Here is a 26034-nt window from a genome sequence, read left to right as displayed (position 1 = left end):
AGAGAGAGAGACATAGAGACAGAGAGAGAGACATAGAGAGAGACAGAGAGACAGAGAGAGAGAGAGACATAGAGACAGAGAGAGAGACATAGAGAGAGAGAGACAGAGAGAGAGAGAGAGACATAGAGAAAAAGAGAGAGACAGAGAGAGACAGAGAGAGAAAGAGTGATAGAAATATAATACATGTGTTCTTTGTTAATTTCTTTCAAAGGCTAAAACATCTTGTCTTTCCTTTCAAAAGGTCTGTTAGTTTGGGGTTTTGGTTTACATCTTGCTATGTGTGGAGAAAAAAAGCCCCAAAAGCCCCTAAGTGCTAAATTAACTTCTGGGATTTGAACAACGGTCATGATCAAAAAATGGTCATCAGCTTGTCTTCCTCAAAACACAATCTAACGATATATCAGTAACGATCCAACCACACATCAGTAGATATGACAGTGCTGCCTATTCGTTCAACTCTTTGAGCACATTTCCTTTCTGCCTTTATGGCCATCCAACAATTAAAAAGTCCAGAACTTTACATTTTTTAAATCTAATATCAGGGGAGGGTGTTTGTTACAAAACTATCCGAAACCCACTCATAACATCAGTATGATTTTTTTTCAAGGTAGATCATAAAGAACCACAAATATCAAAATATGGATGTTTTGCAATATGTGCTTATGTCTTTCTTGTTTTTGAGTGACGGTCAGTTGGTCAGATGGTTCAGCCAGAATGGGGGGTGGTGGTCAAGGACTTTCTACTGGGGGAGAGGATAATCATGCCTTGGTTCAGTGAATAAAGAGTGGGACTGAATGTGGACCGGGTCTGGTTGCGATCCGGTCCATGGGTGGTTGAGTGGAGGTGTGTAGAGGTTAGAGGTCAGATCAGGTCAGGAACAGAGGCTTGTCTCTCTGAAGAGCTCTGAAGGAAGATAATAGAGAGGAACCATGACAAATAATAATGAATAGTAATCAATCAATAATAATCAATCAATGTTTCTTAACAGACTTTGTGTTATGAAACACATTTAAAATACAATTTGAATGATTGATAGACACTTGGGTTAGCAACTGTTCTAATTAACAGATGTTTAAGCAATCCATAAAGGGATAGTTTCCTGGTTAACGATTAAGCCTCCTCCTGGAATACAAAGCTTGCTCAAAATAGAATCTAAATTCAAAGTACTTCTTAGTACTGGGCTTCATCCATTTCTGGGAAACCGGCCCTAAAGGTCAATCTGAATATGAACTCCATTCATACTCTCATATCTGCTATGTTTCTCCATTCTGCTTTGTCATACTACAGTTGAAGTCGGAAGTTTACATATACCTCAGCCAAATACATTTAAACTCAGTTTTTCACAATTCCTGACTTTTATTCCTAGTAAAGATTCCCTTTCTTAGGTCAGTTAGGATCACCACTTTATTTTAAGGATGTGAAATGTCAGAATAATAGTGGAGAGAATGATTTATTTCAGCTTTTATTTCTTTCATCACATTCCCAGTGGGTCAGAAGTTTACATACACTCAATTAGTATTTGATAGCATTGCGTTTAAAATGTTTGACTTGGGTCAAACGTTTAGGGTAGCCTTCCACAAGCTTCCCACAATAAGTTGGGTGAATTTTGGCCCATTCCTCCTGACAGAGTTGGTGTAACTGAGTCAGGTTTGTAGGCCTCCTTGCTCGCACATGCTTTTTCAGTTCTGCCCACACATTTTCTAGAGGATTGAGGTCAGGGCTTTGTGATGGCCACTCCAATACCTTGACTTTGTTGTCCTTAAGCCATTTTGCCACAACTTTGGAAGTATGCTTGGGGTCATTGTCCATTTGGAAGACCCATTTGCGACCAAGCTTTTACTTCCTGACTGATGTCTTGAGATGTTGCTTCAATATATCCACATAATTTTCCATCCTCATGATGCAATCTATTTTGTGAAGTGCACCAGTCCCTCCTGCACCAAAGCACCCCCACAACATGATGCTGCCACCCCCGTGCTTCACGGTTGGGATGGTGTTCTTCAGTTTGCAAGCCTCCCCCTTTTTCCTCCAAACATAACGATGGTCATCATAGCCAAACAGTTCTATTTTTGTTTAATCAGAACAGAGGACATTTCTCCAAAAAGTATGACCTTTATCCCCATGTGCAGTTGAAAATCGTAGTCTGGCTTTTTTATGGCGGTTTGGAGCAGTGGCTTCTTCCTTGCTGAGCGGCCATTCGGGTTATGTCRATATAGGACTCGTTTTACTGTGGATATAGATACTTTTGTACCTGTTTCCTCCAGCATCTTCACAAGGTCCTTTGCTGTTGTTCTGGGATTGATTTGCACTTTTCACACCAAAGTACATTCATCTCTAGGAGACAGAACGCGTCTCCTTCCTGAGCGGTATGACAGCTGTGTGGTCCCATGATGTTTATACTTGTGCACTATTGTTTGTACAGATGAACGTGGTACCTTCAGGCATTTGGAAATTGCTCCCAAGGATGAACCAGACTTGTGGAGGTCTACAATGTTTTTTTCTGAAGTCTTTAGATTTTCCCATGATGTCAAGCAAAGAGGCACTGAGTTTGAAGGTAAGCCTTGAAATACATTCACAGATACACCTCCAATTTACTCAAATGATGTCAATTTGCCTATCTGAAGCTTCTAAAGCCATGACATCATTTTCTGGAATTTTCCACGCTGTTTAAAGGCACAGTCAACTTAGTGTATGTAAATTTCTGACCCACTGGAATTGTGATACAATGAATTATACAGGATTATATTATGATTATATTGTCTGTAAACAATTGTTGGAAAAATTACTTGCGTCATGCATAAAGTAGATGTCCTAACCGACTTGCCAAAACTATAGCTTGTTTACAAGAAATCTGTGGAGTGGTTAAAAGAGTTTTAATGACTCCAACCTAAGTGTATGTAAACTTCCGACTTCAACTGTAAATAAAGGTTAAATCAAATAAAAAAAGAAAATATAATAAGGATGAGTATTTCTACCCATTGCCACAGTATTCGCTGGTCCAGTCGAGGTGCTGGCTGGGCCCATTCCGACACACCTGTCTGTAGTCCATGGATGGGGACAGTCCCTGCCCACCGGACGAGTTGAGCATGTTCTGGAAATCTGATTGGAGAGGGAATCCCTGGAAAACAAAAACAAAACTACCATTAGATACCATTTTCCAGTGTTATCTGTGTTATTCTACTCATAGAGATACACTAGTATGTGGACACCCCTTCAAATTAGTGGATTCGGCTATTTCAGCCACGCCCGTTGCTGACAGGTGTATACAATCAAGCACACAGCCATACAATCTCCATAGACAAATACTGGCAGTAGAATGAAGAGCTCAGTGACTTTCAATGTCAGTTGTCAAATTTCTGCCCTGCTAGAGCTGCCCCGGTCAACTGTAAGTGCTGTTATTGTGAAGTGGAAACGTCTAGGAGCAACAACGGCTCAGCTGCGAAGTGGTAGGCCACACAAGCTCACAGAATTGGACGCCGAGTGCTGAAGTGCATAGCGCGTAAAAATCGTCTGTCCTCGGTTGCAACACTCACTACCGAGTTCCAAACTGTCTCTGGAAGCAACGTTAGCACAAGAACTGTTCGTCGGGAGCTTCATGCCGAGCAGCTGCACACAAGCCTAAGATCACCATGCACAATGCCAAGTGTCGGCTGGAGTGGTGTAAAGCTCACGGCCATTTGACTCTGGAGCAGTGGAAACACGTTCTCTGGAGTGATGAATTACGCTTTATCATCTGGCAGTCCGACGGACGAATCTGTGTTTGGCGGATGCCAGGTGAACAGTTTTGCTAGTTCCAACTGTAAAGTTTGGTGGAGGAGGAATAATGGCCTGAAGCTGTTTTTCATGGTTCGGGCTAGGCCCCTTAGTTCCATTGAAGGGTAATCTTAATCATACATCTTACAGTAGTACAATGACATTCTAGACGATTCTGTGCTTCCAACTTTGTGGCAACAGTTTGGGGAAGGCCCTTTCCTGTTTCAGCATGACAATGCCCCTCTGCACAAAGCATGGTCCATATAGAAATAGTTTGTCGAAATCAGTGTGGAAGAACTTGACTGGCCTGCGCAGAATCCTGACCTCAACTCCATCGAACACCTTTGGGATGAATTGGAACGCCGACTGCGAGCCAGGCCTAATTGCCCAACATCAATGCCCTAATGCTTTTGTGGCTGAATGGAAGCAAGTCCTCGCAGCAATGTTCCAACATCTAGCGGAAAGCCTTCACAGAAGAGTGGAGGCTGTTATAGCAGCAAAGAGGGGACCAACTCCATATTAATGCCCATGACTTTGGAATGAGATGTTCGACGAGCAAGTGGCCATGTAGTGTACATACAATGACCAGTGAAATAAGCAATAGACTTTAGAATGTGTCAATAATGGCAGCCATCTTGGTCATGGATGAATTACAGATCAGTCTATTTAGAATAAATGGCAAAAGAGGCACAGGAGACGCATTCTATTGAATTCTATGATTCTAATGTCAGTCATGACGAAGACCTAAGAGTCGAAACGTTGTCTGAGTATATCAAACTCGTATGTATTTCCGTAGCAAAGTGCATCAGTGTAGCATGTACATACAGTATGTGCACATCATCATAAGCCAGACTTGGAGAATTATCCTTCAAAAGAGGATGAGCGCCTTGCATTTACATACAGATGGTTAGAATCTCACAAGTGGTTATGGAGTCTGAGTCCACAGCTCGCAATTCCCACGACACTGATGGCTCTGACAACAATAAAAAAGCCAATGACAGCCAATACAAGTCACGTGCTGTGATGTGTAAGAGCAACAGATCAGCTAGCTTGTGGAGAACGGATCTGTGGATACTGTGGATGGGAAAGTATTTGCAGACTTCTCTATAGCAGTACTGCACACAGATATATACGAATCAATTCATCAAATAATGACCTCCCATGTTATGTTATAGTATGACACTATTCAAATGAGCTGTGATAGACATTGGTCAAGACACGATGACTCATGAGGGCATCGTCATTGTTGGGAGTTGGTTATTGACTGAGCTTCCCTATAGCGAGTCAATGGTAGACCTGATAGTGTACTCTGAGAAGGTGGAGCCTAACCAGCTGGGGAAGTGGGACAGACGGAAGATGGGGAGTAAAAAAGGAGTAGTTATTTTAATTAGGGGAGCAGATATTTTAATGTTGTGGTTTCTTGAAGTGTTTGTCTTTTTTTGTTTCGGGGAGGGAGGAGTGGGAGAGATAGAGGAGAGGGGGGAGAGAAAGAAACAGAGACAGAGAAAGACACAGAAAGAGAAAGAAAGACAGAGGGAGAGACAGAGAGATAGAAAGACAGACAGAGAGAGAGAGAGAGACTACGTATGAAAGGGAAGTGAATCTGGGCGCTACGCTGCGAGCTCTGCTCTGAAAGAGAGGGGACAGCAGGTGGCTGAGTTCTCTTCCCCCTCCTCAGACTCTCACCTATTCAGGCATTGTTCCACAAATTCTTCTCCTTCACTCCATCACAAAGGCCCCATCTGCCCCTTTTTTTTTTTTTATCTCTCTCTCTCTCTCTCTCTCTCTCTCTCTCTCTCTCTCTCTCTCTCTCTCTCTCTCTCTCTCTCATGCCCACCCCCTCTCCCCCCCTCTCCCTACTCTATTAACTAAGGGAAAAAGTTTCAGCCCTAGCAGGGTTTTTTTGCGCTCTCTCCGCAACAAAATATGCAAAATTGAGCAAGGGAGGATTATTACTGCCCGTGGGATTTAAAAGTCCCCAATAAAAGAGGGATCTGAGCGCTGGGAGCTTAGTGGCAACCAAACCCAAACCTCTGTTTAACCATTCTCCCCCCCTTTTCTCCATGGACTGACACAGCCATACAGGCAGCCCCATACAAGCAGCTCATCTAAAATTGGACTTCAGACAAATTCATATTCTAATCTGTATGAAGACTGAGGCACCCTTCTACACCCTCCTCCCCCTCTCCCTCCCCCTCTCCCATTTTTTTTTTCTTCGATCATCAACAGTTAATTTGCCTGCTGAGAGTAGATAAATGGCAGTTCCCTCTCTTAAAAACAACAACAATGATTCCCACATGCTTAGTGAATACTGTACCTCAAGTCTACAGTCTAAGAGCTTCACTCTTAGAAAAAAGGGTTCCAAAAGGGTTCTTCGGCTGTTCCCATAGGTGAACCCTTTTTGGTTCCGGGTAGAACCTTTTTGGTTCCCGATAGAACCTTTTTGGGTTCCATGTAGAACCCTACGTTGAACCCAAAATGGTTTTACCTGGAACCAAAAAGGGTTCTTCAAAGGGTTGGGGACAGCCGAAGAACCCTTTTAGGTTTTAGATAGCACCTTTTTATCTAAGAGTGTACAGTATCAACATGCTCCCTTTCCTTTATATTATATATTCTAAGGAGGTTAAATAATCTGAACACATTGGACAGGTAAGAGTGGTAGAACACAGTCTAACTACTAGGATATGTTGTTTAACCTCCATATTGATATAACTCGTCTAGGAAGTGAGTGGCATAGAAAACTACCATTCACCCCAACGCCTTTACCTAGAATCTCCCACAAACCCTTGTTTTGTTATTCATTCTAAGTACCACGCTCAGGAGATCAGGTGAGTGTTCTCTCTCACTCAAGAGGTATGTCACCCTGTTCCCCTGGATACCTGTTTCCATAACGACCTGGTCCAGTTGATACCTGATAACCTAGTCCTCTTATTAAACTAATGTTCCTCTCAAATGACACCACCCTATGGAGCTCTGGTCAAAAGTAGTTCCCTAAAGGGAAAAGAAGGCGGGTCATGTTAGATTGTACAGGGAGTAAAGCTGATCCTGTAGTAACATCTCATCTAATATTATACAGAGCCCTCTCTCGGATATATCTTCTGTGGTTTATTTGTTGTTGTTGATTTTTCTCAGGACAACTTGTCTGTTGCATTAGTGAGGCAGCGAATCTTGGTGTTTTTGTGCATAGAAACGGATGGGTGATTTATCCTCTGAAGGGGTCAGTTGCTTTTTTAAATACAATTCTGATGTACAGTTTGCATTCTTGTATGTATTCTGTATCTAAGGTCCAGAGAGTGAGAGAGAGAGAGAGAAAGAGAGAGAAAGAGAGAGAAAGAGAGAGACACACAGAGAGAGAGAGAGAGAGAGGTCCACTTCCCTTTTTCCAATCTGCGTTGTTGACTAGCTCCTACAGAGAACTCATCTCATTTCCTGTGTATGTGTCCTGTCCTGTCTGCTAGACTGGCTTCATCAGATAGCCCTGCCTGCCTGGCGTTTTGTCTCCACCACTGATGCATTCATCAATCTCAATGTGCTGCTGTTGGTGCCCTTATATAACATCCTCAGCCTAATGCATTTGTTTATTACTGGGAGAAAATGGAAAATGGGGGATTGTGTGTGTGTGTGTGTGTGCGTATGTGTGGCGTGTATGTGTGTGTGTGTGTGTAGGGGAGTTGTGTTTTTGAGAGAAAAGGAAAAACAGGGATAGAGATAGAGAGAGTGTGTAATGTGAATGTACAGTATTGGACTGGCAGTAGTATGAATACATCCTATCTTGCCTTCAATCTCTGGCACATGAAGGGACCGGATATGATTGTAAATAACATTGAAATGAATCATCTATAACTGTGATTCTCAACCGGTGGGTCGAGGTTTTGAACGGGTCCATAGTGTCTCAGTAAAAAAATACATAAAACGTTTATTTACTGACTTTTTATGAAAAATACTGCAGTCTCAACTTAAACAACTAACGTCAGGTAGAAAGTGTGTAGAGATTATATTTTAAAAAGAATAATTTAACCTCTGAACTATTTTTTTTTCAATCACAGTATTTTCAATATAGAGTTATTAGCAACATTATTTAGCGGATTTGGTTGATGTTGTGGTCTCAAACCAGTGAACTTAACATTCTTCATCAAGAATATGGGCAAAATGGAATGAATGACAATGAAAAAGGTGGGGCTGTTGTTCCCTTGTCATATAATTGGTGGATTCACTATCAATATAGCATTAAACATAGTTTTCCAGATTGCATTTTGGCAACAAAACAAAAAATCGTGACGCGCATATTGGATCGCGACTGAGACAACATGGTTTAATTTGGGTTCCGAGGCAAAACCAGTTGAGAACCACTGGTTAATAACATACACACCCATCATACTCTCCATTTCATGTGCTTGCATCATGTATGTATGTACAGTATGTGTAAAGTGTTTGAAGCTGTACATTGTAGGTGGCCATGTCTGAGTGTATAACCACAATATGCATAATATGTACAGTGTGTGTGTGTGTGTGCACTTGAGTGTGTGTTTTTGCATGTGTGTTGAACTCACCCGGGCCACAATGCTGTTCATTGACTACAGCTCAGCGTTCAACACCATAGTGCCCTCAAAGCTCATCACTAAGCTAAGGACCCTGGGACTAAACCCCTCCCTCTGCAACTGGATCCTGGACTTCCTGACGAGCTGTCCCCAGGTGGTAAGTGTAGGCAACAATACATCTGCCACGCTGATCCTCAACACAGGGGCCCCTCAGGGGTGCGTGCTTAGTCCCCTCCTGTACTCCTTGTTCACTTACGACTGCGTTGCCAAGCACGACTCCAACACCATCATTAAGTTTGCCGACGATACAACGATGGTAGGCCTGATCACCGACAACAATGAGACAGCCTATAGGGAGGAGGTCAGAGACCTGGCAGTGTGGTGCCAGGACAACAACCTCTCCCTCAATGTGACAAGGGAGATGATCGTGGCATACAGGAAAAGGAGGGCTGAGCACGCCCCATTCTCATCGACGGGACTGTAGTGGAGCAGGTCTAGAACTTCAAGTTCCTTGGTGTCCACATCACCAACAAACTAACATGGTCCAAACACACCAAGACAGTTGTGAAGAGGGCACGACAACACCTATCCCCCCTCAGGAGATTTGACATGGGTCCTCAGATCTTCAAAAAGTTCTACAGCTGCACCATCAAGAGCATCCTGACTGGTTGCATCACCACCTGGTATGGCAACTGCTCGGCATCCGACCGCAAGGCGCTACAGAGGGTAGTGCGTACGGCCCAGTACATCACTGGGGCCAAGCTTCCTGCCATCCAGGACCTCTATACCAGGCGGTGTCAGAGGAAGGCCCTAAAAATTGCCAAAGACTCCAGCCACCCTAGTCATAGACTGTTCTCTCTGCTACCGCACGGCAAGCTGTACCGGAGTGCCAAGTCTAAGTCCAAAAGACTCCTAAACATCTTCTACCCCCAAGCCGTAACACTGCTGAACAGCTAATCAAATGGCTTCCTGGACTATTTGCATTGACCCCCAGTTTTTTTAACGCTGCTGCTATCTATGCATAGTCACTTTATTACCTCAATTACCCTGTACCTCCGCACATTGACTCGGTACCGGTACCCCTTGTAATTATAGCCTCGTAAATGTTATTTTATTGTGTTACTTTTTCTTTTCTTTTTACTTTAGTTTATTTAGTAAATATTTTCTTAACTCTTGTTTTTCTCAAAACTGCACTGTTGGTTAATGGCTTGTACGTAAGCATTTCACGGTTAAGTCTACACCTGTTGTATTCGGCGCATGTAATAAATAAAATGTGATTTTATTTTGAGTGTGTTTTTATGCATTTGGGCATGTGTGTGTGTGTGTGTCTGTTCAACTAACCTGTCCCATTGAGGGTGAGTGCAGAGACAGCGGGTGTCCTCCGAGCTGTTGCTGGTGGTGCATTCCTAGGTGGGAGTGGGAGTGGAGCGGCGGGCTGATCTGGAAAGGAGGGGGGGACACCGCCGCCATGCTGCCCAGAGACACCCCACCTGAATGGGGTCCACTGGGCCGCGGGGTCACCCCCCGGGAGAGACCCTGGAGGGGGGACAGGTGGGGGCTGAGGCCGGCCTGGTGCTGCTGGGACTGTTGTTGCTGGTGGTGGTGGGTGGTGTGGGTATTCACATGAGGGGTTGCCATGTGTGGTGAGGGGATGACTAGCAAACACTGGCCTGCGGTCCTCACTCGAGCCAACAACATTTGGAGCATGGTGATGTCTCGGTTGGTATGCGGTGCTGAGAGTGATGACAGCAACCTGACTCCCGTGGTCCTCACCACAACAACTAGGGAGAGCTAGGCGATTAGGGGGCTGGGCTCTATTTAGCAGGTTGGAAGTGGGTGGGTCCCAGTGATGATGTAGTGGACGTGGGTTGGGTGCTGCTGAGGGGGCGAGAGTGCTGGTGGCCTCATTCCGGGAGAACACGGGGATGATCAGGGGGTTGGGGCCCAGCATAGAAGGGAGGCCCTGGGACACTTTGACTCAGACCTGGCTCATTGTAACTCTGGGAGGTAAGGACGGTAGGAACACGATCTTTTGGTTGTCTCCTGATACACCACAACCAACCACGCGGGCAGGTGGGAGGCGATTGGAACTGGAGACTGAGGAGGGTGGGAGGAGGGGAGAGATAAAAGGACAGACTGTAGGACAGAAAGGAAGAGGGAGAAGGTTGTATGAAGACACCGAGATGGGAAAGCGATGAATGGAAGCGCGATGAACGAGAGAGCACAACAGTCGTTACCGAGAGTCCTACAGACGTCATATGCTGACCCACTGCCTTATGATTAAGACTGTATCACATAGGAAGAAGGCTTACAGCTCCCGGTTGTCGTCGTTACTTTAACCTACCTGGAGATAGGTCTTGCTCGTGTTATGCTCGACTAGCTGCTTCGGAGTATTTCCTGCTGCCGGTCTCTGTCTTCTTTTTTTACACCTATAAAAGACAGAACAGTAAACATTGCACTTCAGTTGCCAAACTACTTAATTCCTAGAAAGAAACCATCTACTGGGGTTAGTGTTTATGTCCTATGAGCTGTTATGATGCTTAATAAAGTTGGGGAATCTAAATAATACTCACAAAGGATTCCAATTTATTAATAGAACTAGATTGTTCCCTTCACAATTCCATCCATCTGTCTGCTCTTTGTGTTCTTGTCTGTCTCTCGGCTGTCTGTCTGTCTGTCTGTCTGTTGTCTGTCTGTCTGGCTGCTGTCTGTTCTGTCTGTCTTCGTCTGTCTGTCTCGTCTGTCTGCTGTCTGTCTGTCTGGCCTGCCTGCCTCCTGCGCTCTCCGCCTGCCTGCCTGCCTGCCTGCCTGCCTGCTCTGCCTGCCTGCCTGCCTGTCCTCCCGAGCTGTTGCTGTTCTCTCTCCAGGAAGTACACTGTCCCTGTCCTCAGACAGACATCCTCCTCCACCTTTTAACTGCTATGCTCCTCTCCGTTTGTGCAGCTCACGCCACAATGGAGTGTGTGTGTGTGTGTGTGTGTGTGTGTTGTTGTGTTGTGTGTGTGTGTGTTGTGTGTGTGTGTGTGTGTGTGTGTGTGTGTGTTGTGTTGTGTGTGTGTGTGTGTGTGTGTGTGGTGTGTGTGTGTGTTGTGTGTGTCATGTGTGTGTGTGTTTGGTAAGAATTGTTTCTGTGAGTGTGTGAGTGAGTGTGTGTGCATGTGCGCGTATGTAATAGGACAATAGCACGGCGCTTACTAGAATAAATATGTAAAAGCTTCCTCTTCCATTTGCTTCTGTCAAGAGGCCATTTGTAAGTCAAAACACACAGTAGCATTCACAGTAGCAGAGCCACAGGACCAGGGAGAGCCACTAGCTATTTCTACTGTGAAACTGTGAAAAGGATTTAATGTCGTTTTTTTCATCAACTTTTTCTCCCTCTTTTTGTGAGGACAATAACCTTATATTCTATTATTTTATTATCTAATACACTGAGTATACAAAACATTAAGAACACCTGCTCTTTCCATGACATAAACTGAATAGGTGAATACAGGTGAAAGCTATGACCCCTTATTGATGTCACTTGTTAAATAAACTTCAGTGTAGCTGAAGGGGAGGAAACAGGTTAAATAAAACATGTTAAGCCTTGAGACCATTGATACATGGATTGTGTCTGTGTGCCATTCAGAGAGTGAATGGGCAAGAGAAAAGATTGAAGTGCCTTTGAACAGAGTATGGTAGTAGGTGCCAGGCGCACCGGTTTGTGTCAAGAACTGCAACACTGCTGGGTTTTTCACGCTCAACAGTTTCCTGTGTGTATTAAGAATGGTCCACCACCGAAAGGACATCCAGCCAACTTGACGCAACTGTGGGAAGCATTGGAGTCACCATGGGCCAGCATCCCTGTGGAACACTTTTCAACACCGTGTAAAGTCCATGCCCCGACGAATAGAGGCTGTTCTGAGGGCAAAAGGGTGTGCAACTCCATATTAGGAAGGTGTTCCTAAAGTTTGGTATACTCAGTGTATATTATAATCTATTCTATAGCATCAGAGTGGGGCTGATCCTGTCTAATGAAATCCAACAAGGAAGTGTATATGAAGAGGTCTGAGGAGGTATGAGGATGCATTGTACTATAGGTGTCGTACCTGTTTCTGTTCCTCTCCGAGGCCGTCCCACATGGAGGCTACTATCTTGGACACCTCTCCAAAGGTAGCATTGGGGTTGGAGCCCTTGATGGCTGCCTGGGTGTCTCTGAAGAAAAGGGCGTAGGCAGAAACTGGCTTCGAGGGTTCGTTGGGGTCCTTCTTCTTCTTCTTCTTGGGGGTCTTGGGCTTTTTGGGAGTCTCGACCACTGCCGGTCGCTTCTCTGCCTGATGAAGAGAGAAGGAAGGAATGGTCAGACTAAATGTGCTTCTGGAGTGAGCGAAGTGTGTGAAGAGTGAGTGTTGATTGTTTAAATAGATCAGAATGGACTTTAATAGTAGATACGCTATGTACAGTATACTGTAGGACACAGAGTTTTTCCTTACCATGATCAGGAAAAACTCAGGGCACTATTTAAAATGCTGACTGTATATCCTTCCTAACATTTTCCAGAACATACATAAATATTTTGGTTTATTTACCTGATCTTGTCCAATAGGAATGTACCGTTTAAAACGATTTGTTTTCTATGTGAGATAATGAACATGATCATGAATGTGAGACTTTGCAAACAGATAGAAATCGTTTCTGTATAAAAAAAAACTTGACAGATCTTAGTACCGGTAGTTATAACTATGCAAGACTTTCATTTATCCATCATTTTATGAATATGTTTAGAAATGGCTTCATACTGGAAACACAGAAATAGCCATAACTCTGAATAGCGCAGTGCACATTTCTGAAATGTTGACCGCATTAGATTTTATACTCCACTAAATTAAACATAAGGATTTTTCCAGAGGGGCACATAAAATATTGAAATAGTTTCATTTCCCAAAAGATTGCTATTTGCAGTTAAAACATACGGTAGAAATAAGGGCGTGGAATATGGCAAAGGTGTTTGGGAAAAGTACCCGTTGGTTTGATTTCCATATAGTGTTGTATATGCATGGAAAATGGCACCATTGTATGAGCAATCACATAAGCATTAAGATAGCAGCTCTCCACTGACTTCATTCTCCAAGGGAAAGGGTAAACAAATGCAATGGCGCAAAGGTTACAGATGACTCACACTTATACAAATAGGTGTATGTGTGTCTATGTGCATGCGTGTGTGTGTGTGTGCGTGTGTGCGTGTGTGCGTGTGTGTGTGGGGGCTGTATAATAAGGAAGTTAGTTGTTTTGTGCGTGTGTATATGTTCGCGTGTGTCGGTTCTCTCTCTCTCTGTGCTCTGTGTGTGTGTGTGTGTGTGTGCCTGCCACACACATGCATGTATCTATTCATCTCTATGCTCACCTTTATTGATTCTTCATTGTCATCCTCATGTACGGAACTAGAAGGAGAGGGTGTGGCCGACTTGCTCCCAGGGGGAGATGGGGAATTATGGGTAACGTTGTTCCCGCTCAGTCCCAACTGGGCATTGAGTTGTGATTGGTTGATGGTGGTCAGCTGACTCTGATGTCCCATGCCTGATTGGCTCCTGGGTCTGAGCGCTTCCATTGGCTGATGGCTGCTGTACCGGGAATCGGAGTTGACCATTTGTTGCATCTGACAAAAAACAATGTAAATTTGTTTTTAAATGGCATAAAAATGGCATACAATAACGTTACTCTTGACTATGGTTAACCTACTCTTAGAAACGCTCTTGAAACATCTGCTTGTTCACACACATACTCACACATTTTCCTTCACACACACTGAACATTGTTTCAACCATGACTGATACAACTTGCATCCTTCAGCACAAGAACAACGTCATTTTGGTCTATTTGGTTTGATTGAATAGCCCCCCTCCGTGTGGCCCCTCCCTCCCTGAGTGTGGCCAGGTCACCTGCTACCATAGGTGCCCTGAGCGACGCCTCACGCCTGCTATTGTCCCTGACACAGTGTCCTACACAATGTCCCGACGGGAGGGGCTTACATCAACACCAGGACAGGTGACTGCTGTTAACTGTATAATCTACAGAGAATTCACCCCATCCATCCCCTCCAGCTACCTAACACCTTAACCCCTTATATCAGAGATGGAAGAGGAAGCGAGACGCCCCCTCGCTGTTTTTTTTCAGCTTTTTTCTTATTTTTTTACCCCGTGTTTGTGATATCCAATTGGTAGTTACAGTCTTGTAACATCGCTGCAACTCCCGTACTGACTCAGGAGAGGCGAAGGTCAAGAGCATTGCGTCCTCCGAGACACGACCCTGCCAAGCCGCACTGCTCGCTTAAATCGGAAACCAGCCACACCAAAGTGTCAGAGGAAACACTGTACAGCTGGCGATTGAAGTCAGCATGCATGCGCCCAGCCTGCCACAGGAGTCGCTAGAACGCGATGGGACAAGGTGTAATTTAAAAAAAATCCCGGGCCGGCGAAACCATCCCCTAACCCGGACGTCGCTGGGCCAATGGTGTGCCGCCTCATAGGTCTCCCGGTTGGCTGCGACACAGCCTGGGATCGAACCCGGATCTGTAGTGATGCCTCTAGCACTGTGATGCAGTGCCTTAGACCGCTGCCCCAGTCGGGAGGCCCCTTTTCTGCTTTTTTCTGGTTCAATGAAAGTCAATGAACTAAGTAGAACAGCTTATATCACCACGACCTCTTGAAGTTGGTCATACATACTGATCAAAAGAGAACCATCGCGCTCTCCCACAAGCTTGGCTGGTGCATAAAACCTGCGAATTCAGTCAAACAAAAAGGTGTAATGGGTTCGCACTCAAAAAGATGTTGCATAAAGCTTACTTCATTATTCATCGTTTTTAATTATTTTCAGGGATAGATACAATTTTATTTGAATTCAAAACAGCATTTGTAAAGAACAACAGATGGGCAGCAGGTGGTTCTAATCAGGGTTGCCACTCATCTGCCAATCAGAGATGTTGCTTTTCTGGTCTACCTTCTTACAAATGAGTCACAAAGAAATACAGAATTATAGGGTATGGGAGCGGGCACGAAGGGCAAATCACAAATCAATCGCTCCCAGGTGTCCGCTCACCTAAATACATCATATCAATTCATGAGAGAGCCCACCACAAAGGACATGAGGCACAGCCGTTCATAAATATGTGGGGCCAACTCATAAATGACATGCAAAATCTGATATGGACAGTGTTCCTGTATAACAGTCTAAATTTGGCTTATAGGAAGGAGGTGAAATCTAATTATTCATTTAAACCGTGTGGAGATACAGAATTGTATTTATATGTCCACATGGCTTCTCTGTGGAGTCATTTGTTGTCAATAGTCCCGTCCTCTACGCGCTGGATGAACTTTTTCGATCCCGACGCGACGCAATTCACAACAGAATGATTTTGTCCTATAAAGTGTCTGGCAAACGGCGAGGTGATGTCTTGACGTCTAACAGTACATTTATGTTCTCCAAGATCTACTTTCAAGACGCGGGATGTTTTTTTCAATACAAATCTTATTACAAGAACACTGTAACATATCAATAACTCCTTTAGTAGGGCAAGTTACTCATTACTTTATTTGATAGGTCCTAGAAGTCTGAGGGCATACAACGTTAGAACCGTTTCTTATGGTGCTACAAGAGGTACATGGGAAGCATCCTTCTGTGAAGGCCTGCTTGATGGATTTCTTGATCGTTTATAGGTGAATAAAGGTGGATTCTGGAAGGCGGAATTTAAAGAGGAGTCTGAGGATAATATGTGCCAATGTTTATTGGCAATAGACTTGATGCCATTACAGCTGTCATTGAAAGTAGGTATATAGTTTACAGAAAACGGTTTCTTCTGTTTTGTAGGGATTTATTAAGTAACTAGATTCTGTTCAAGCTTTTGACTTGTTTTTTTAGATTTGTCAAGCCAGGTATCAGGGTTTCGTCTCAAGCGAAAACGCTCAAGGAGAGAATTTGATTGTCTATCATGTTCTTCCTCTGTGTCACAGATGCTACTCAGTCAATGAAGTTGACTTACTAGTAAACGTCTTTTTAGGGGGAGAGGGTGGTAACTATCAGCTGTCAATACAGTATTTTTTATCTGTAGGTTTTCTGTAAACTGTAGTACTTAGAGATGATCCATTCTTTGTAACAAGTACATCTAAGAAATGCATAGAGTTAATGCTTTTTTCCATAGTGAAGGAAATCGATTGTACTCTAGAGTTAATATAGCTAAGAAATGAATTGAGTTTAATTTCGGAACCCGTCCAGAACACAAAGCAATCGTCTATATAGCGGGTCCAATATTTAACATGATCCTTGTAAGGATTATATTCATAAATAAAAACCAATTCAAAACACTGATCTCAGGTCAGTGTTGTGTTGTTGTTATCCTGACAAACATGTCAAGGCGGCTAGAGCAGACTGGTACACAGGCTACCCAATCTTTCCCCGTAGAGCAGCTCACCCACTGAACACCTCCTCTCCCTATACAGATGTGTGACTGTTGGTACAGCCAGATAGGGTCATGGGTGATGTGGTAAGGGAAAAAAAGAGTGATGTGGTTGTAACTAAAACAGGGAGGGGGTGTGATTTGGTGTCGGGCCGTTTGGTAACCGGCAGTAACAGCGGAACACAACCTAATCCCCATGGCGACTTGGGGAACTTTCAGAATTATCAGAGAGGTGAGTCACAAGCCAGGTCATTATTATGACACTAATATGAATGGATGCCAAGGATTCTTTTATCTCCGTCTGTCTCCAACAATCCATATCTTATGGTATAGTCTCTGGCCATTCATTTATTAAAGCACCGATGGTTGATTATAATGAACGCCATTTGAGTAAGTGTTAGATTAATAGGGAAATCGTCTAAGAGACATTCACTTCTGCAGATGTGATTTTTTTCTCTCACAGAAACTGGGGATAAAAGCTGTGTGTCTTTTAACCTTTTAAATTGGGATGATATTCAGAAAAATGTCTGATTCTGGGAATACGATATAGGCCTACAGATAAGTTGTTGATACGATAACATTTGGATGGATTTCTATGGGAAAAAAACGGCAAATTAGTGCATTACAAACAGGAAATTGCTGGCAGTGGAATGCTGGTAAAAAAGATAAAAATGTAAATGAGATTGTAATTTTAAAACTACGGAGAGAGGAAACTACTTATCTGTAGGCCTACATCGTTTTCCCTGAACCAGACATTTTTCTCTATATCTTCCCAATTTAAAAGGTTAGACGACACACTGCTTTTATCCCCAGTTCTGTGAAAAAAATCACATCTGCAGAAGTGAATTTCTCTTCGACGATTTCCCTATGAATCTAACACTTACTCAAATGGAGTTCATTATAATCAACTATCGGTGCTTTAATAACAATGAATGGCCAGAGACTGAGAGAATGAAGGCTAAACGTATAGAAGAAGACATGAGGCTAATGCCTCAGACCAATAGAATCGACCAGCCTCTTTCATTCCTCGCCGTGGCAACAAGCTCTCGGGCCCCGTTGCCTGGCAACCATAATTCATAGCCACTCTAAATGGATGTTCTGTGAGAACATTAAGGTGAACGGGAACAAAATGCCCTTTGTCAATCTGGGGAATCTTTCTATCCGAGCTCCTATTTCCTTTTAGTAAAAGTAGTTTACGAATGCTGAGCAATAGAAAACACTCATGTTTCGAAGTGTTTTAGCTACCGAGTGAATGTGAAACATAATATGGTGGTAGCTAAGATGCTTGGCTTAAAGTGGAAAATAGGCTGTGATGGCCAGACTTGGAAATCATTAAAGGTCCCGCACAATCATTCTGATTCAAATGTAAAATAGTCTTTTGAGTGACCAAAACATCACCCATAATATTTTTGGGGATGAAAAAAATGCTCAGAATTTGAGAAAATTCAGTGAGGCTGAATTCCATTCATTCCATTCCAGCCATTACAATGAGCCTATCCTCCTATAGCTCCTCCCATCAGCCTCCTCTGTTGGGAGGGGACAAATAGGGGAAACCTGTAATTATATTTGCTGACACAAGTAACATTTGGGCACCAGTAGACGACCTATGTAAACCACAGCCCTCTGTGATGATAGTTACAAGGTGGTATTATTTCAATTAGGTAAGAGAATAAGATGTTACCATTGGTGTATTAAAATGAGGGGCTTCATGTGATAGGGCGGCAGATAGCCTAGCGGTTAAGAGCCGTGGGCCAGTAACCATAAGGTCACTGGTTAAAATGCCCGAGCTGACCAGGTGAAAAATATGCCAATGTGCCCTTGAGCAAGGCACATAACCCTAATTGCTCCTGTAAGTCGCTCGGCATAAGAGCTTCAGCTAAATGACTAAAATGTCAAACTAAGCCCTTAATAATCCCGCCTCCTGAACTCTAATTTTTGACACAGGGGAGGGGACCAGTAACGTTATGACCAAAACCTAGCAATGTACCAGCTACAGTCATTTTTCATACTTTGGTCATCCTACTTTGATCTGGTTCCATTCAAATATCAGGACATTTTTATTAAAAACATGATTTTGACTGTGCGGGACCTTTAAGCTCCACATTGAAAACCCGAAATTGGGTTATATGGTTCAAGAACAGGGTTATGTGGAGCTACATAGCTACACCTGTCTGATTAATGGAAATAAATACGCAGCAGGGAAAATCATGAAGAGCATGTAGACCGCACACAGTTCAATCATGTAGTTCCTCGGTGGTGGAGGTGCTGTTGAGACATCATTTTGTTGTTTATCGGTGAACATGGTGAACATGGTGAACATGGCCAGGGGCAGAAAGAACCTCTGGCTGAGAGCGGGACGTGAGAAGTTTCGCTTTGACTCGAATGCGAGATTAAGTCCAATACCTATGCAGAGTGGTAAACCACGATTAGTCATGTCTCCTATCACATCATGAGGTTTCTGCAAGGAAAGACAAATCCAAAAGTTTAAGTTTCATTTCTCCACTTCTTGAAAAGTCAAGACTTGTATTGAGCGTATTTCTGCTGAATGTCACTAGTTTGTTTTCGATTTCGAATGAAATGAAGGGGAAAAAGCTTAATCAACCTACTGACAACTCACGGGTCATCCAAAAGAATACTGTTCTTCGATCCTGGTCCCGGAGACCCAATGTGTTATCCAGGCCTTTGTTCTTTCCCAGCGCTAACACATATGACTGAACTAACCGGCTAATCGTCAAGCCCTTGATTAGTTGGATGAGGTGTGTTGTTGCTGGGATGGAACACGTGCCTCTACCCACAGCTGCCATCCAGAACAGAAAAACCCACTTACGTATTTCCAGTGATCTCCGCACACTGCTAACTAGTGGCATCAGGCTAGACTCACCACAGACAGGGTGCTGGACATTAGGCCGCCATTTTGGCTCAACAGCCCTCCATCCTGACCCATCATGTCCATTCCCTGCAGGTGGAAGGGGTGCAGGCCACTCTGGGAGTGAGAGGGGGCCAGCGGGTGGTAGGAGCCGGACTCCGACTCCGGTAGGTGGGGGTGCAGCATGTGTTCTGGGATGGTGGGAGGCGTGATGGGGGGAATGTTGAAGTCTTCATCCCCCAAACTGGGCACTGGGTAGGACTGCAACATAAGAGGAGAGGAAGAAACATGAGAGAAATAATAACATTACAAAATGATAATTTAGCAAATGTTTTTAAGTGGATGCAAGTCCATCCAAACTGAGCACTCAAACACATTAGGCCTAGGAACATAATAGAGGTGGATGCTACAATTTGGTAGTAGTGGACAATGTAAAGCTCTTTGAGCGACTGGCAAATAAATCCAATTCATGATTATTACAGTATTATAACACAAACGCTCAACTACAGCACTGCAATACAGAACATGCAGACTGCATCAGATCATTCTAGTCCTCATTAATAGACAACTATGGTTCCACGAGTCTTTATTAAGACTGTGCAATGGGACTTCTGTAAATACCTCGTGAATTGATGCTATTATTAGTAGGCAATTAGGACTAATGATGTACACAGCCTCGAACGATTTTTATGATCAACGATACCAACAATGAGGATTAATCATCATCGTTAATGCAATCATGATTACTTGAATTAATTAATGCATTAATGATCAACTACACATAGGATACATATAATCTCATTTTGCATTTCAACAAATGTGTGTAAATGTATTTGGGCATGTTTTTCAATGATTCAGGCTAAATAAAAGGGGGTTTGAGCGTAGATAAATGTATGTAAATGTTCCCTCATTAACTTCTAACGAAAGGCTTCTTTTATGCGTCTTGACAGTCAGTTCCACTTGGCTGTGCTGTATTCTATGTCTTTTAAAACCCCTATGTCCTTCCCTCCCTCCCAATCTCTTTCGACCCCTTTTTAGCTCGCCAGGGGAAAAATGTAAAACAGCCAAGGCAGATGAAAGGCGGTATAAATCTGAGGCAAATACATTAATTCTTTGGTAAACACTGCAACAAACTGCAATCACTTTGAATCAACAGGAAATATGAGGTATGATCTACATCTATACAACTCTGGAAGAGGAATTATTTCCATCAAGGGAGAGAACTATTTAACACATTCAATTGGTCTTGATCAGTACGACCCTGAAGGTTCCAGTTAACTCGGTGAAGCGTTCCAAAAGACAGCACAACAAATCAACCTTCTGATACAACTTGAAATGTTTTCTTTTTCTCTCTCCCCCAGAAGCGACTTTTTCCCCAGCTTCATCGGCGGGCTCAGGAGTTACGTTCTGCCTCTACTAACTCCTTGTTGATTCCCTCCAAGATTTTCATTACGGCTAATTTACAGCTTTTATTTGCTGAAAACAAAATGGAGCTGACAGACAGCCAACTCCAGGCAATTAGGCAGAGAATCAGTTCAAAAACCTATCACTACTGAAATAAATAGCAGCCCAACTGTTCTTCTAAAAGATGGCAATAATCGTTTTAATGAGCTTCCTTCGACTTCTCTTTCCTTCCCTGCCGAAAGCCAACATTTTGCACACATTTGCATATTTGATTGTGTTTCCTCTCGCAGATGTCAACTTTGGTTGGTTGGTGTGAAATACGTTGGCATAATTCATACAGTACGGTTTTCAGGAACAATACATTATTTAGCTGTCATAAAAACAACAACAGATTGCCACAATTGTTGTTGTCTAGGGTTACTTTGATTTTCAAATCAAATTTGACAAATTATTTCATTTTCACTATACATAGGCTTACAGAAATACCTTATATAGGAACGGAAAAGGCCAAGTCAATGTTGTGTCAAAGACGTTTTAAAGTGTGGGCATAAAACGTTGATAATTACATAACAACAACAAACATGACAGTTATATAACTGTCACTTCCTGTGCAGTGTTCTGGTGTAGTCGTTGTTATTACATTCTGTGGCCCTCCTAGAAAAACACACCCATCTTTACTCTGGTTTTCTGATAACTCACACTGAAGAGTCTTGGGAGAACTTGGGTTGTTTGCTCAGAAGCCAGACACACAGCAATATTATGTCTAACTTGAGAGTGATGGTGTGCTACTGCATACCACGTGATCAACACGAGAGAAGAGAGACAAATCTCCAATTGAGAGAGAGAGAGGCAGAGAGAGAGAGAGAGAGAGAGAGAGGAGCAGAGAAGGAGAGACGAATAGAGAGAGGAGAGAGAGAGAGAGGAGAGAGAGAAGAGAGAGAGAAGAGAGAGAGAGAGGCAGAGAGAGAGAAGAAAGGCAGAGAAGAGAAAGCGAGGCAGAAAAGAGAGAGAGAAGCAGAGAGAGAGAGAGAAGCAGAGAGAGAGAGGCAGAGAGAAGAGAGAGGCAGAGAGAGAAAGGCAGAGAGAGAGAGAGGCAGAGAGAGAAAGAGAAAAAGGCAGAGAGAGAAGCGGAAGAGGAGAGAGGCAGAGAGAGAGAGGCAGCGAGAGAAGAGAAAAGAGGCAAGAGAGTAGGAGAGAGAGAGAGAGAGAGAGAAGAGAGAGAGAAGGCAGAGAGAGAGAGGCAGAGAGAGACAAGAGAAAAAGGCAGAGAGAGAGAGAGAGAGAAGTATCATCCGGTCTATTACTGACTTTATCATTTGTTGTAAAGGTGAGGAATTGGATGTTCAGGTCATGGTATCAGAGGTCAATACAGTGATACTTGTTACTGTTCAGTCTATTTGGTCTCGGATAATACGATGAAGACAAACACGACGTGTTGTTTCATGTTGTCCTCCCATTCTAACACACCGACTCCATCTGTAGTGAATAAAAATAGAAAGATAGGTAACATATTGTACCTCCAGTACAGATACAGTACGCCCACACAGCTGTAGCCATGTGCTAATTAGCACCCTAAAGAAAAAAAACTTTCCAAACTAACATGGACAGTATCGGAAGTCCGTATTACCAAGTAGTTGTTCTTTATCTGAAAGGCCTTTCATGCTGCCATTTATTTGTCAAAACCAAAACCTTCATATTGCCCCGTGTAAGCACATTTTCTAATATCAAGCCTTGTCCTGAATATATATATATATATTTTTTTTTATCTGTCATTCTCTTCAATCGCCCATTGTCCTTTTCAGTCGAGAACAATAGATGCGGTAAAGAGATCAATCAAACTCGACCAAAACAATGGAAATACCATGGCAACACCACTCACGTGTCCCCCCGTAGGGGAAAGATTCAGAATCTCCTCATTTCCCCCTATACAATTTTGCCTATTGTTTGGCTATTGTGTATATGTGTATTGTATTCCACACTATTTTGGGCTAAAAATCGGAGTATAACGCTTGTATAGAGGTCAAACCCAATACATGCTTATGTCATCGTCACCAATCAACTGCATTACATCTTCAAGTACCACCACCGCTTTCTATGTGGCCACTATATGCTACCAGCTTACACGAACAGGAGTTAGCATTTTTTCGAACCCCGAAAAGGACTATTTCTAAATATTATGCAGCAAAAACAGCCAAATGTTTCCAAATCCTTTTTTAGTAACCACATTGTGGGTCTGTTAGAACAGAAAAATCATAATGGATTAGACGAATATCCACTGTCCCCCACAGTCTGCATTGCATTGATCCGGTTTGAGTCCCATTCTGCTCAGAACTATGCAAATGCCTGCTGGTGGGCCGATTTTGATTAAATCCATTCAAATATATTGTATTCATATTACAAATGCCCCTTTAAAATGAAGGGGAAAAAATCCTAACATGAGAAGGATATTTAGTACATTGCAAGACATGGCAGGACAATTTTTGTTTTTTGTTTAGCCTCTAGAATGACTACGATTAGCAACAGTTGCAGACTATTAGTCTTCAACCTTAGTTAAAAAAACAGACTTATGACTTATAAGTCAACGTCAACCAACATCAAATCACAAAATGGTATTTCTGTTTCAAGATAAGTGACAACTGATGAGTGCAGTGCAGACCCCCAATCTTCAAAAGAGCACTGCTGAATTTGATCATATCGAGATATTTCTCTCATTTCAATTCACTTATTTCAAGTCAACATGCCATAAATAATGCTGTAAGATTAAGTATGTGGTAGAAGGGGGGGAGATGGGGAATTCCCTCCAACCAATTTAAGGCCCCATACTGCCTACACACAGTTTTTATGATGAATAATTATTGTTTTATTTTGCCCCAAAAAATTCCACTCAGCACTTAACCTACCCATAAACCATTTGGCTAATCTGGCAAGGCACTGTCTTATTAGAGTTTTTTTTTTTTTAAATCAGTGATCAACTGTTTATTAGTTTGATATAAAAGTTTAGACCAACACAATAGCTATTTTAGATTGGCCCAAGATAAGCCTGAGTAAAATAATTGATGTGGATAAAAAATAAAAAAATAAATAGAGCCTCAATATGTCTTGTGTGTCGCAACAAAATGAGATAATTTTGCCTCAACGGCATATAAAGCTATCATATGAAACAGCCCCCCCTCCTTCAATTCACATTCAAATATGATTTATTGGCACAAGAATCTGCGAGCTGCAATGTTGCCAATGCAATTAATAATGAAATAATGCCTCTCTCTTTTTCCATCTACAGTACATTCGGAAAGTATTCAGACCCCTTGACTTTTTCCACATTTTGTTACGTTACAGCCTTATTCTAAAATTGATAAAATTGTTTTTCAATTGACAGGGCATGTCAGAGCAAAAACCAAGCCATGTAGGAGGAGCAATTGTTCGTAGAGCTGCGAGACAGGATTGTGTCGTGGCACAGATCTGGGGAAGGGTACCAAAACATTTCTGCAGCATTGAAGGTCCCCAAGAACACAGTGGCCTCCATCATTCTTAAATGGAAGAAGTTTGGAACCACCAAGACTCTTCCTAGAGCTGGCCGCCCAGCCAAACTGAGCCATCGGGGGAGAAGGGCCTTGGTCAGGGATGTGACCAAGAACCCGATGGGTTCTCTGTGGAGATGGGAGAACCTTCCAGAAGGACAACCATCTCTGCAGCACTCCATCAATCAGACCTTTATGGTAGAGTGTCCAGAAGGAAGCCATTCCTCAGTAAACGATACATGACAGCCTACTTGGAGTTTGCCAAAAGGCACCTAAAGGACTCTCACACCATGAGAAACAAGATTCTCTGGTCTAATGAGACCAAGATTGAACTCTTTGGTCTATTTGAACTCTCTTGACTCTTGGGTATGAAGCTGTAATCGGTGACAAAGGTGCTTCAACAAAGTACTGAGTAAAGGGTCTGAATCCTTATGTAAATGTTATATTTCAGTTTTCTTATTTTTAATAAATGTTCAAAAATGTCTAAAAACCAGTTTTTGCTCTGTTATCATGGGGTGTAGACTGATACATGGAAAAACTATTTAATCCATTTTAGAATAAGGCTGTAATGTATTTTTTGTTATTGAAAAAGTCAAGGAGTCTGAATACTTTCCCGAATGCACTGTATATTTCTCTCAACACATACAACCGCGCACAAATCTAAAAGATGTGAGACTAGTTCAGGTTTCACAATATAAGAAGAAATCAACCTAAGGACAGCCCAAACCTCATTTACCTGACATTTATCTTCAATCGCCTACTGAACCAAGAGGGAACATGAAGAATCAAACATATTTTGTTCTGGGATAGTTATTCAAACATTTTGCATTCTAAATTCAAATGTTTTTGACTCATAACTCTATAACAGCTTTGATCTCAGACTCTGATCGTTTTAGGGATTCGTATTCTATTCTGTGGTGTGTTTTCTGCCTGGCTTGTTTGAGAGCAATGCAGTGCTGTGATGTTGCTCAACCCTGTCTGCTGCTGAGAGCTTAGGTTCAAGGTGAACAGAACTGTTGCTGCCAATAAAACAAATGTCCTGATCCCAAAGGAAACAGAGCAGGTGAGGTGTGTGTGTGTGTTTTTGGTTTTACTATCCTTGTGGGGACCAGAAGTCCTCACAAGGATAGTAAAACAAGGAATATTAGGACATTTCTGACAAGTGGGGACATTTGCCGATCCCCACAAAGAAAAAAGGCAATTTTAGGCTTAGGGGTTAGGTTTAGGGTTACAATTAAGATTATAATTAGTGTTAGAGGTTTAGGAGTTAGGTTTAGGGTTACAATTAAGATTATAATTAGTGTTAGAGGTTTAGGAGTTAGGTTTAGGGTTACAATTAAGATTAGAATTAGGGTTAGAGGTTTAGGAGTTAGGGTTAGGTTTAGGGCTTAAGGTTAGGTTAAGGGTTATGATTAGGGAGAATTGGAATTTGAATGGGAATCAATTGTTTTGTCCCCACAAGGATAGTAAAACAAATGTGTGTGTGTGTGTGTGTGTGTGTGTGTGTGTGTGTGTGTGTGTGTGTGT

General features: G+C 42.8%; 1 protein-coding gene across 1 annotated transcript in view; it reads right to left on the bottom strand.

The window, feature by feature from the left end:
- Positions 1 to 26034, bottom strand: part of LOC111956976 (thymocyte selection-associated high mobility group box protein TOX) — a 54623-nt gene continuing 28589 nt past the window's right edge. The window contains 7 exon segments of the mRNA XM_070436797.1: positions 1 to 903; positions 2976 to 3118; positions 9633 to 10024; positions 10669 to 10720; positions 12380 to 12604; positions 13675 to 13926; positions 19601 to 19846. Coding sequence (XP_070292898.1) covers positions 867 to 903; positions 2976 to 3118; positions 9633 to 10024; positions 10669 to 10720; positions 12380 to 12604; positions 13675 to 13926; positions 19601 to 19846 — 1347 coding nt within the window. The 3' untranslated portion in view covers positions 1 to 866.

This window comes from Salvelinus sp. IW2-2015, linkage group LG32 (genome assembly GCF_002910315.2).
Source record: "Salvelinus sp. IW2-2015 linkage group LG32, ASM291031v2, whole genome shotgun sequence".
Classification (NCBI taxonomy): Eukaryota; Metazoa; Chordata; class Actinopteri; order Salmoniformes; family Salmonidae; genus Salvelinus; species Salvelinus sp. IW2-2015.
The sequence above is the reverse complement of the archived record's forward strand: the minus strand, read 5'-3'. Positions and strand labels throughout refer to the sequence as shown.